This window comes from Teleopsis dalmanni, chromosome 2, assembly GCF_002237135.1.
Source record: "Teleopsis dalmanni isolate 2A chromosome 2, ASM223713v2, whole genome shotgun sequence".
NCBI lineage: Eukaryota > Metazoa > Arthropoda > Insecta > Diptera > Diopsidae > Teleopsis > Teleopsis dalmanni.
This window is the reverse complement of record NC_051847.1, coordinates 161,348,056-161,361,113: the sequence shown is the minus strand read 5'-3', so window position 1 is coordinate 161,361,113 and position 13,058 is coordinate 161,348,056. Positions and strand designations below refer to the sequence as shown.

Sequence of the window (13,058 nt, the reverse complement as noted above, 5' to 3'; positions counted from 1 at the left end):
TTATTGAGACACTACTCATTTAAAAAGGAGTGTACCTTTTGTGAAAATCTTACTTGGGACATAATCAAAATAAACCAGGAAGGAAATAAAGCTAGCATCTAAAATCAGTATAAAGGCACAGTTAAACTAGATTTTACTTAAGACGCCACTTTATTAAAACAGAACAGAAACATAGTTAAAGTAAAAAGCTTCTTTAACACAACTACCTTAAATTAGAATAAGAATATAGCTAAAGTCTAGCTTCAGTAACTGAAGTTTACGTTAAGTAATAAAAATCCAATGAAGAGCTAATAAAATAGAATCACACGTCTTTGTCTTTATCACCTCGCAGTAAAACAAGTTATTGTATACGACACGGTACACGTACTGAACCTACTTCATTAATTGGCTATAAGTCTATTTACTATGCTATATTTATCAACGGATAAAAGCAGATTATACTTGCATTAACACTTGCAATCTAATAAAATATTTGTATAAATTATATTCCAGATTGTTTTCATCCTCAGAAAAGAAAACTTGACAACATTTTTAACAAAGCTTAGGGGCTCCAAAGTTCAAACATTTAAAAGACATCACTTGAATGGAACTTTAAGTACTCATTATCCATTCGATTTTCTATGTATTTATGACGACTTTACGTCAAGGCCTTTTTTCATCTATATCATTAGGTACCTTTATTTCTGAACGGTAGTCTTAAATACTTTATACTATAAATATTTATTTTTGGACCAAGCAAAACAATATAGAAGGTCACAAAACTTATGTATATTATTAATCAACTCACGTTAAAGAACATTCTCGCCTTTATTAAAGATTTGAGATGATTTTAAACGCTTCTATTCTTTCAAGACCATTCAGTGGACCAATAGTCTAGTGCAGATCCTTTAGATTATAGTAATAACCATATATTAGGATTACTATTAAGTTTGAAATGCTTTTAAATCCTTCTAATCTTACAAGTCCATACAGTGGGCCATTGTCCAAGGTAGATCCTCTAGATTATAGTAATAACCACATGCTTATTGAGATCACAATAATGACCTAGTCTTATTCGCTCAATGAGTCTTTCACATGTTCTTTATTTAATTATTATCTTCAGAAAATTTTTAATAATAATTTTGTTTTTTTAAAACCATCAAAAACAATAAATTATTTAAGAAACTTTTGTAAAAATGTCCGAACATTTATCACAAAAAAATTGATCGAGTACCTGTATAAGTGGTGTTCAATTCCTCCTATCCGGGCAAAAAACTACTCGGATGTTATATAAGATTTACTAAAAATACAAATAAAAAACTATCAGGTAACATTCAACATACTTCGAACCAATCATTTGTATCGTGTTTTCCTATATTACAGTTATATATATATAGTTCAGTTATATATAAATAACAAACATCACTAAGCCCCATCACCCAACTGCATTATCTTAAGATTTTTATGAGCCTAGTAGTCAAATAATATATTTTATTTGAATAGTAATGCCAGCGGAATCCTTGACGTGATTAATCTAAATTGCCTACAGCCTTCACTTAGTGCACGTGGATAGTTACCAGGGTCTTCTTACGATACTGTAGATGTCTTTGTTTTCCAACATCCCCCACAACAAAACCAACGGTGCAGCGAGAAGTTTCATCAGATTACAGCTACAAAGAGTAGAACCTATAGTAGAACCTTACCGTCAACAGTTACAAGAATATTGCGCATAAGTTTGCTCAAAAAGTCAACCGCCTGACTAAAGGCTTTAAGCCTAAAACATCAACTTGTAAGAATGAAAACTGTGATCTGGTTTATCCGTAACCAGAGCATAGAGTTGAAGAAACATTTCTGTAAACTATTATTTAGCAATGATAACATCAATTCTATCTTTGGAGATATGCTGTCTGAGTCCCTAATCAAAAATGATGGTGTTGAAATTCCACGACTTAGCCATAACGAAGTGCTTGCTCTCTGTTCTGTCTTAAAAAATCCGGTCCAACAGTTTGCGCCAATTAGTTTGAGATTAGCCGAATACCGATTACTCTGTGAAAGGTTGAAACCGCTTATCAACTCACTGCTTGGGTCTTATTATCACTCCACCATTAACTATAGCGGTGTCCCCAATAGAGCCATCAAATTGACTAATCACTAACCGCATTTAAAAAACAGTCTGAAGAGGGCTGATACGCAATAAATGCGTCTACAGAGACGTGCTATATCAGACCGATACCAGGTAAAGGGTTGTTATGGCAATTTGAATAAGTAAGTATGTAATCAAAATATACCATTAGTTTTTTAAAAAGATAAACAAATAGACCAATAGACAAAGATAGACCGATACCAGGTACAGGGTTGTTATGGCAATTTGAATAAGTATGTAATCAAAATATACCATTAGTTTTTTAAAAAGATAAACAAATAGACCAATAGACAAAGATAGACCAATACCAGGTAAAGGGTTGTTATGGCAATTTGAATAAGTAAGTATGTAGTCAAAATATACCATTAGCTTTTTAAAAAGATAAACCAATGTAAACATTAACCTAGATATTAGGGGTACACATATAAGTATATAAATTTATCAAATATATAATTTTATGCGTTTATGCGTGTGTAAATTTTTCAATCTGATGTAAAATAGCACTATTTATATCAGCAACAAGTATGACAGCGCAAAATGCAATGCTCAGCAGAACAATTTTTTAGTCAATATCGATACAATTTCATATTCATATTTGCCAGATCAGATGTGTCGTTATCAATAAATTATAAAATAAAATACCTAATTTGAGCGAAAAGTCCAAACTAAAAATTATTTGGAAAAATAACTCCTTGTATTGACAATAAATAAATTTAAAATTTTCGTGTAAATTTATCAAGTTTGTGTAAACTATTTTTCATACAAAATTTGACACTTTACTTGGTAAAGTAGATAAATTTATACTTTTATAAGGTTTATAAGGCATTTATCAGTTTAGTTGAGTATCATTATTATTTTAACAAAATTGTAAAGTTATTTTAGATTTAATATGCACGTAAATAAAATTTAGTACCATGAACAGTTTTACGAATATGTATTCCTTATATTAATTATCGATCATTCATTTACATTATTCAAAAATAAAAAAATAATATCAAACTATTTGTAAAAAAAATAAAATAAATAAATAAATAATTAAATGACTTATATTTAATCAGTCAATAATTATTTAAATTTAATTCTTAGATATCATAGTAAAAAAATTTAAAAAAATACTAAAACTCACTTTCTAAATTTTACAAAAAAAAGAACTATAAGTAATTTTTAAAGATTTAGGTGTAAATCGATTATATCATCATTTTCTAAATCTATTTCCTCTGGTGTCGAGTTGGGATTTATATAATCATCATCAAAACTGTAATAGAACATAGTTTCAGCAATAAAGTAGAAATAATATTTAAAATAAAAAATTTACCGCAGCTTTATCTGATTCAATTGGATGTTTAATTCCTCAGATAATTTGATTATTAATATTCCAAATTTTTCTGTTTTCACCACTTGCATTGATTTCGGATGTTTCCATCGATCTGATTGGATTTTCACTGTAATAACGTTCTCATCATTGTTTTTTAAAGGCTTGCTGTGCTTGTATTGTGTTTCAATTTTTGTGTTCAAGACACGACCTTCTGTTTTAGTAAAATAAGTATTTATTAACGATTATTAATTTTGTTTTGTACATACTTATAAACTGATATGGTTTGTAATCAATACTGTCGGGTGTGTCGTCGGGAAAAATAATTTCGGAGTCAATATTAAAAGCCAAATTTTCAATGTTTGTATTTTCTCTCTCTGCCAATATCTTAAAGATATGCGAAAATTTTTGATATTTCCGAAGTGTAAATGTCTCATACATTCCAACCCATATTATTTGAATAAACATTTCTGGATTTTCATATTCAAATGACATTTCTGGCTTACTCTTGGTATCATCTTCAGGTTCAGACTCTAAATTTATCTAATATAAAATAATAATGGATTAATGTAAAGCATTAAATAATTACAAAATTAATTATTGAAAAGAGAAGCGTACCACATCATTTGATAAAGGTAATGGGGTTGTTGTTAAATCGACATACTGTATATCACTACTTGCAGCAGCTACGCTATTATTATAACTACGTTTAGCTCTCGTAATACGCCTGGACCTCTATATTAAGAATTATCGCAATAAAAAAAGTATTGAAATTGGTTTTATTACAAGAACTTACTCTTTGCACTCCAGTTGTACTGCTAGAATTAAGTGATAAATCAATATCATTTGTAGCATACCTACTGCAGGTAGGGATATCATTCATCAAATTGTTGTTTCTACGGGTGTTCCGTCGATTCATGGGTGCAATGTAGTTCGTATTTATTGGTGCAAAATCTTCGAAATTAATAGTTTCGATGGAATTATTTTTTTCAGCTGGATCTTTAGGCGCTTTTTTAGGGTTTTTATCAGCTGGATCTTTAGGCGCTTTTTTTGGATTATTTTTCGGCGCAGATTTCTTTTTTTTATTCTTAGGTGTTTCAGGCATACTGAAACTTATTGATTTATCTGAATCATCATCTAGATTTTCAAAAGCCAAGTTAACTCCATCTTCAAGATCTGTTTGCAAAGTTAACATTTTTGAAAAATATAAGCAAATTTGTTTTATTTATACTTACTTTTTTGAATATCTTTTAAGTTGGCGAAAATATCATAATCTTCCTCTTCCGACGACATAATCAATTCGTATCCTAGAAAAAATTAAATTGTGATTTGTTTTTCGTGGCGCAAAAAAATTGTGTTCAACTAGACTCTGCCACTTTTAACCAAAGAATACAGCAAGAAAAAACGCTTCAAAATAAAGTCTATAATTAGAGAATTATGATTACACTACCCTTTATATTTTTTTTAATTTTATGATAAAAATGTAAAGAAAATGTGATATTTGATATATATAAACTTTAATATATCACACTTATGATGATGTTTTAAGTTAAAAATATCAGTCAATTTAAAAAACATAGAAAAACAAATGATTAGTGTTAGAAGCAAAGAATACTTGTACAGGTATTCTTTGGTTATAGAAGATAAAGAAAAGAAACTGAGAGTTGCTCGAGAAATTGTGTATAAAATCTTCTGGATAATTCAAATTATATTTAAAATTTTGAGTAATGAGGTGAAAATATCAAGCCGTACAAAAACAAAAAGCCTGCTACACAATACCGCATTCGGTCTTGCTATTTTGCCCACCCGGTCCCTACTCACCACGATGCTTGCTAAAATAAGAGCATTTTTCGAAAAATTTTATTGTTTGTTTTGGTTTTTTGATGTTAAAAATCCCTTAAGACATTTGTTTGTGATATTACACAAAGAGGCACAAGGAACAAAATTTCCTCTCAGTTTATTTTCTTTGTATTCTTTGGTTATAAGTATGAAGATGACAGTTAAATAACTAGCCATTTACATTAACAAGACTTTAATAACAATTTTATGTTCAAATTCGAATATATATAATTTTTGATTTTTATTTGATAAATTTTAGAATTAAAATAAAAGCAATAGTACACTGTCTCATTTAGGCATATGATAATTTATATTAATGAGTGAACGTTCAGATTATGTGTATTCTTTTGACCTGCATGATCCAATAAAACACGTGGTGCTTTTCTGAAAGTTTTTAACGAATAAGCCCCTCACACTACAATAGGTGTATTCTTTTGACATGATCGCTTCAATAAAACACGTGGTACTTAAAAGTAAATATGCAGGGCAAAAACAAAATGCGTTAAAATAAGCCCCTCGCACTAAAATGATGCCAACGACTTTCTGACTTCGTTTTCTCGAACGAGTTTCTCACTTGTGACAATTAGTTACTCGAAGTGTTTGTGAAAAGTGAAAAAAATCGTTCGTGAAAACGAAGCGAAAAAGTTACATAAACGAGCCGCAAATCTTAAAACTATTCTATTGTGAATGATTTTTGAAAGAAAATGGAAAACTTCAGTCAGCAGTTCATTATTTACAACTGTTGCGAGTGTTAATGAGTAAATTTAAATATTATAAAATAAGTAATTTCTTAATAAAATTTGTGAAAATAACTAACAGGTTAATAGTTGTGAAGAAAGTTATTATTTATTAAGGAACTTTTAATATCTGTGTTCATTAAGATATGTAATACATGAATAAATACAAAACACAGTCACTAAAATAAAAGCAAAAAGTTATAAGACAATTGCAAGGAAACTAAAACAGTAGGTGCTTTTGGTAACTCATAAGTGTGACAAAAAACACTTAGTTGCTAACCTATAATTGCTTAAATGTACGCAAAATAACAACACTACTTTCTCTATCCAAGCATCTAGTTGTGAAGTAGCAAATACTAAAGAAGGAAGTGTTACCAACGCCTTAAGTGAACTATTATGAACCTTCATTGGATATTACAACGAATATTCCTATCAGTTTTTTTACATTCCACTAAGTAAAATAAATTTAGAAATCTCTGAATTATAAAATAAATATTTCAATGTAAGATGGCAACTCTATAAAAGTGCTTCCAACTTTTTTTTATGCAAACGTCACGTAAGTAGACTGAATTCACTGCATATTTAGTAAAAAGTTGTACGTACTTCGTTAAAACTCTGGAAGGTAGAGTTTTTTTTAATTAATTATTATCAAATTAAAATCTGTGATGTACATTTGCGTGTGATATAAATAATTTTGTAAACCTACGTTGTAATGAAATATGCTAAAAAGAAATTATTAAACATAACTTAAATTTAAACAAAGCCATTTAATATATTTTCATTTAAAATATATTAAAACATAAAAAATAAAATCACTGGCTTTTATAAAAATATTAAGCGAACATTATGAGCAACTCCACTATCCTTGATGTTATCGAACATTATCAGAAAAGCATAGATCGGTCGGCGGATGATGAGCAAAGGGTGAGTAAAGAGCAAATCATAAATGCAATAATATAATAATTTCACATATTAAGTAAATTATAAAAACATTACTTTGATAATTTGTCTACAGGTTCAAATAGCTATGACCTTCAGTTAAAATTTTGATATTATTAAAATATATCTTAACTGTTAAATTAACAAGTTTTTCATTAGTAACTGTATAAGAAATTGGATATGGATTTTCCTATTCTCTGAGCTATTCATAAGGCCTTACAACAATTTAATTACATATGTACATACATACAAGCATACGTTAATAGAAATGATTTTTAACAATATGTTAATGTTTTTAGAATTCATCCTAACTCGATTTCTACGAATTTGACCATTATATAAAAAAAAAAAATATGAAGAAAGAAATAACAAATAACGTAACTATAGTGTTGATGCATCATAAGCAACGTAAATAGCTAAAGTCAGCTGGTTCAAGTAACGGCCGGATCTGCTATATATCCTTCAGTAATACGTTAATAAATACAAGCCGAAGTGCCGTTCGCTATTTTGAACGAACCAACACAGGAAGTCTATGGCACGTGCTACAACAATAAATAGTTTTGCTCTAGCTATTTTCATGACTGATACTCCTCTTAAATATTTTAGAGAGATTTTATCTTTATTATTATCAGGGGTTGATAAGTTTAATTATTCTGTTAACACATCTTTTGAATATTCAGAGTCTGCAGAGCATCGATTTTAACTTATTATAAGGCGTTAGCTTCTTCAGATTTATTTAATTATAAATTTCACATAATTATGATATACATTCAAATTAATTAATTTAATTCCTGCATTCGTAAAAGAAGTTAACGACTAATAATAGGTTAAAATCGGATATATGTAATGCAAAAGATCAAGCAATTAATGCCACTAATGCACAAGGGGAAGAAACACCTAGGCGGGTACGTTATGGATCATAAGGATTCAAGACTAGGAAAGATAGGCTACATTAAAAAAATCGGACTTAAAGAAACACTCTAATCCGACTAAGGGCAATAGGTCTTTTAGGTCGCAGTGCACTACCCCTTTTCTAATAATAATATTAATATATTTATATATACACATATTTACAGCTCCTGCACTGCATCAATAAGCTATACAAGCTTCCCGTAAAAGTGGAGCACTTACAGCAAACTGGTATTGGTAAAACAATCAATTCGTTAAGAAAGTATAATGGTGAAATTGGTGTTGCTGCGAAAGCACTAGTGGCAAAATGGAAGGCAATGGTAGCTGCTGAAGAAGTATCACTTCAACCACAGTGTAATAATAATGGTTATGATAGTAATCATTCTACCGAAAGGGATTCGAGTGATGACAACAAAAATAATGTATCTCGGAGTATGTCAAATAGCCAATCTACAAATAGCAATAAAAACCAAAAAAATGAAAAAACAAGTTCAAGTCATAAAATTGAGAGATCACATCACAATGAAAAACATAGTTCATCAAAACATAAATCGATTACAAGCAGTCACTCGAAAGAAAAAAATGAAGGAGTTAATAAAGATATAAAAAATGAAAAAAATTATCAAACCCATCCACATGAAAATGAGCGAGGTCATAGAAAACAAATTTTTGAAAGTGAAGAAAGGAGAAAGAAAAACACAGAGAAGGCAATAGATCAGAATTCTAAAAGTTATACCCAAAAACATATTAATAACACTGATAACTCCAATAAAGATAATACTCGTAAAAGCAAAAGTCAACCTTTATCCCCTAAAGCTGAAACTGAAAGTGAACATACTAAAACTGCAAAATTGAATAAAGAAAAAAATACTCCAAATAATTCTTCAAAAGCTGATAGACATCACAGTGATAAAAAATTAAAATCGGTAAAAAAATATATTTTATATTATATTATTTTTTTAATTAAAAATTTTTTTATTTTTGTAAAGGACGAACATCACAAAGATAAGTCTTCCTCTTCATCTGGAAAAGAAAGAAATGCGCATTCTTCTAGTTCAAAGCACTCAAGCAAGAAAACCAATTCTACGGATATAAAATCTAGTGACTCCAAAGCTTCCAAGCATAAAAGACATCGCGATACCGATAACGAGCAATCAGATGTCAAACAGCCAAATTTGAAAATTGCAAAAACAGAAAATCAAACTAATTATGAAGATGAAGAAGATACTGCCGACGGTTTTGATTCCTCAATGGGTGCGAACTTTGCTGACGTACTTGGAATGCTGAATGTACCAACAGTAAAAAATAAAAAAATCAATAACTCTATGAAGGCATCATCAAGTAATCTTACATTAAATAAATCATCTACTGAAAAATCATCTCAAAAAAGGGGACAACAAAATATAATTGAAACAAAAAAACCACAAGCGTCATCATTATCATCATCTACTGTAGTAGGATCTAAGGCTACACCAAATAAAGTATAATTGTTTTTATTATATGCAGATATACATAAAATATTATAATCTTAAATTAATAGAAACCAGATCTACTATCATCCTGTGCAAAATTGGAACCACTCGATCCCAACATAGCTCTGGAATTGCCAACTACAAGTATTTCTACGAATTATAAACCAATGCCTCTTAATCAGACTGTTATGGATTGTGTGTTTAAGACATCAAATTCTAGTGCTTCGAAAGCGCAAACAAATTATGCTCTATCAGAAGCAGATGCAATCACTCATGGGATTTCATCTAAAACAATGAGGTTAGCTATAACTCATTTTCACTTTTACTAATGATTCTATTACAATTTTTTTTATATAGAACTAAAATTTATTCAGGCGTTAAGACGGGCCAAATTTTCCAAGTACCAACACTTTTTGATTTGTGCATTCGTATATTACAAAAACATATTGATGGTAATATGAAAATTTGTTTACTGTTTTAAACATATTTAATTTATTTAAATTTTTATTCTTTATCGGTAATAAATTTTTTTGTTATTTTAAGCTCTTGAATATACGGGAGGAGTTCCATTTGAAGTTTTAAGGCCTGTACTGGAACGCGCCACACCACAGCAATTATTTGTATTTGAAGACTTTAATCCTTATTTAATGGAAGATACAGACATTCTATGGCAACAGCATTGCCAAAGAAGCTATCGTTTGCAAAAACGCCAAGAAATGGAAACATGGAGAGAAATGTTTTTAGTACGTATATAAATATTTATGTTATATATCGGATCTTTTTTAAAAAAAAACTTTTATTAGAAATACTTTAATTGGATATATATTTTAATTTTAAATTTTAATCTAAAATTCGCTGCGATCCCATTTCTTATTGAAACTCACTGTTTCTATTATATATAAATACTTATTTATAAATTTTAACCAAATCACAACAAACTTTAAAAGATTTGGCACAATATTGGCAGTTAATTTTTAAAAAATTACATTTTGAATTGAAATTTTTTAACTAATCGAATTTTCATGCCAAATGTAATATCTCTTGCTTTATAAAAATCGTAGATAATACATCTAATGTTCAGCATCGATAATTAATGTGACTCTTATTGTACCCTTACCATAATTATACAAACTGTGTTAACAAATGTTCACATTAAAAGTATTTACTCAAACAATATATATGAAAACTGAAGGCTATAATATAGTTCACAAAAATATAATTTTAGAAATTGTGGGTAAAAACGAAAAGATAAATAAAAATCAAATTGTTTGGCTTTTATCCTCAAATTTTTTTACAAATATCATAAAACTGGATATGTATTTAGTGTATAAACATCCGAATATTTTTAAACTTGCATTTATTTAAACTGTTATCTTTTATAATTATAGCGCTGCCAAGAGGATCAGGAACGTAAGCTCAGTATATTAGCTGAAAGCATTAAACAATCACAAAAAATAATTGCTGCCCCTATAAGGAAAACTCAACTGGCTTTTGTTGACTCGATGGTTAAACCTCCACGTAATGTCCAACGGAAACAGGAACAATATGGAACCAAATCGAAACTAACTGCCACACCAGCATCACGTGTAGCTGCGTTGTCAAGTGTTACTCCAAACGCAGCTAAATCTGGAGATTCGCGCTTACGAGTTGCAGGAGGATTAAGAGATACTGCTCAAGTTTGTAAGTTTGTGTCCCATTATAAAATATATAACAATATAACAAATAAATTTTACATTTATATATATATTTATACATATATATATATTAAATAGCTACTGGAATCGCTCGACCAAAAAAAGCACCTCTTATGGCTAAAACATTACAATTTATGCGTGGACGTCTTAAACGGTAATATTTTAATTAAAAATATCATTTAGTACTTTAAAGGCTTTTATATATTTTAATGTGTCCTATATATGCAAGTTAATATACATTCTATGTGTTTACATTGTTTTCAAAATTATGCTAAATATCTTTATACTTTTACTAAGAAAATTGTAGCATCACATTTATTTATTTAGTATTTTTAAATTTGTGTTATTTTTTAATTGAAATTTAAATGTATAACGTAAGAGTGTAAATAGTCACAAATATAATATACAAAACTTTAAAGAAAAAATGATTGTTTTTCTAATCAAACGAACGACAAAGTTATACGTTTGTATTGCACTATTACAATATATTACTAATTGCCCTGGATATACTGTACTCACTGTGTCCTTCAACATACTTCACTCAGTACAAGTCAATACTTAGTTCTTGTTACAATCTACCTAAACGAATGTATCATATTGATTTGAATGATAGTAAGTATCTCTGAACATAAGTATAGTTAACATCTGATAAGTAAAGAGGTTGCAATGAATTTATCATATATAAGAGCAAACTTGCTTTTGATGAAAAGAAACTAGTATTGGTACTTATTTAACTTATCACTGAATGTTTTTGCTATATTTTAATAATGCCCAAAACTAACTTCACCTCAACCATTATAGATATATGGAATCGGTCAAATTGACCTTAGATTTAAGTAAAAACAGATCTAGGTACTATAATATAGTTCTTAGACCTATTGTTTCTATAGTAAAATCTTCCGTATAATTAAAAAACAACGATTTTTTTCGCCGATATATAATACTTCATACTTTGAAAACAGAAATGTATATTGAAAACGCAGTTGCGACAAAAAAACCCAAAATAACGATTTTTCCTGGTAATGACAAAAACGTACACACAAAAATTTTACTTATAAAAACCGCTGCATAGGTCTCATCTTTAGAAACACATTTTATTATTATAGGTTGTTGTTATAATCTAGCGGAAACTTAAAGCATGTAAACATCAAAGATTTTATGAATACATGGATTACGATATGGATGGATGATTGTAGGGGGAATGGGAGGGGAATTGGAGATCAGGTAGAAGTGGTTGATTCAACAGGATCGGAGTTAGATTAAATTCCAGCCATTAGAAGTAACATAAGAAGCAAGTTGGCGGGGACTTGCTTCTTAGTGGTAAAAACACATTAAGACGACAAATGTCAAACAGACAAATATCTGCTTATGAAATCCATTTGCGGACCTTAGTCGTCGAAATTGACGAATGACTCAGGTACGTAGACCCGTAGCCGTTCTTGGAACGCTTACTATATGTAGTGTAATTGATAGTTTCAATTTCTGTAATACTTTTCCTTAAGTAATCTTTAAAGAAAACTCCAAATAAACTGCCCTGTAGAAGTATGAAAGCAATGGAGCTATTAAGTTTATAATGCTCATCTTCACAATACAATTTTTACTTAAGATAAAGTAAATATTCTTATTCTTGGCAGCATATTGGCAAGCCAAGCTTTAAAACTGTACATTAACTACTTTGCAATGAAAGGAAGTTTTTGTGACGTATTAAGTCAAACAAATTTAAATTTGTCTTTATATCCTACAAAGTTAATTAATATATGATTTTTAAAAATCCACAAGAAGTAGAATATACTCAGACAGTAATAATTAAATGTTAAGTAGTAATCAAAAAAAACTAGTTAGTTACCTTAAGCGCTTTTGAAACTTTTGAAAATTGTACAAAAGCGTGAAGTTTGTAGAGATTTGTAAAATCTTAAAATAAATATAAATAAAACTTGATAAAAAGATTGCACCTTTATAGAAATTGGTGAAATAATTAAAAAAAAATTAGTTAATTAAATTATATGTGACACTTTATTCGGAGATGCATGCATT

At 29.2% G+C, this 13,058-nt stretch overlaps 2 protein-coding genes across 2 annotated transcripts; one reads left to right on the top strand and one right to left on the bottom strand.

Moving 5' to 3' along the window:
- Nucleotides 1-3,249: 3,249 nt before the first annotated feature.
- Nucleotides 3,250-4,914, bottom strand: LOC119679979 (uncharacterized protein CG4449). Its single transcript, XM_038092583.1, has 6 exons — nt 4,670-4,914; nt 4,231-4,610; nt 4,053-4,169; nt 3,704-3,977; nt 3,438-3,648; nt 3,250-3,377 (listed from the first exon to the last, which is right to left on the bottom strand). Exons 1-6 carry the CDS (start codon nt 4,725-4,727, stop codon nt 3,287-3,289), a joined length of 1,131 nt encoding a protein of 376 aa, XP_037948511.1. The 5' UTR covers nt 4,728-4,914; the 3' UTR covers nt 3,250-3,286.
- A 1,668-nt stretch (nt 4,915-6,582) lies between these two features.
- On the top strand, nt 6,583-11,357 carry LOC119679820 (transcription elongation factor B polypeptide 3). Its single transcript, XM_038092383.1, has 8 exons — nt 6,583-6,934; nt 8,026-8,784; nt 8,848-9,339; nt 9,399-9,628; nt 9,688-9,782; nt 9,874-10,073; nt 10,719-11,010; nt 11,103-11,357. The coding sequence occupies exons 1-8, from the start codon at nt 6,857-6,859 to the stop codon at nt 11,180-11,182; spliced, it is 2,226 nt and encodes a 741-aa protein (XP_037948311.1). The 5' UTR covers nt 6,583-6,856; the 3' UTR covers nt 11,183-11,357.
- The last annotated feature ends 1,701 nt before the right edge of the window (nt 11,358-13,058 follow it).

What these genes read in the sequence shown, in the direction of transcription:
- LOC119679979 (XM_038092583.1), bottom strand. Translation starts at nt 4,727, where the DNA reads ATGTCGTCGGAAGAGGAAGATTATGATATTTTCGCCAACTTAAAAGAT. An exon ending in GTACAACTGGAGTGCAAAGA is followed by an intron (nt 4,170 to 4,230) that starts GTAAGTTCTTGT and finishes TTCTTAATATAG; the next exon opens with AGGTCCAGGCGTATTACGAG. An exon ending in CAAACCATATCAGTTTATAA is followed by an intron (nt 3,649 to 3,703) that starts GTATGTACAAAA and finishes TTACTAAAACAG; the next exon opens with AAGGTCGTGTCTTGAACACA.
- LOC119679820 (XM_038092383.1), top strand. Translation starts at nt 6,857, where the DNA reads ATGAGCAACTCCACTATCCTTGATGTTATCGAACATTATCAGAAAAGC. An exon ending in CGGCGGATGATGAGCAAAGG is followed by an intron (nt 6,935 to 8,025) that starts GTGAGTAAAGAG and finishes ACATATTTACAG; the next exon opens with CTCCTGCACTGCATCAATAA. An exon ending in CTAAGGCTACACCAAATAAA is followed by an intron (nt 9,340 to 9,398) that starts GTATAATTGTTT and finishes TTAAATTAATAG; the next exon opens with AAACCAGATCTACTATCATC.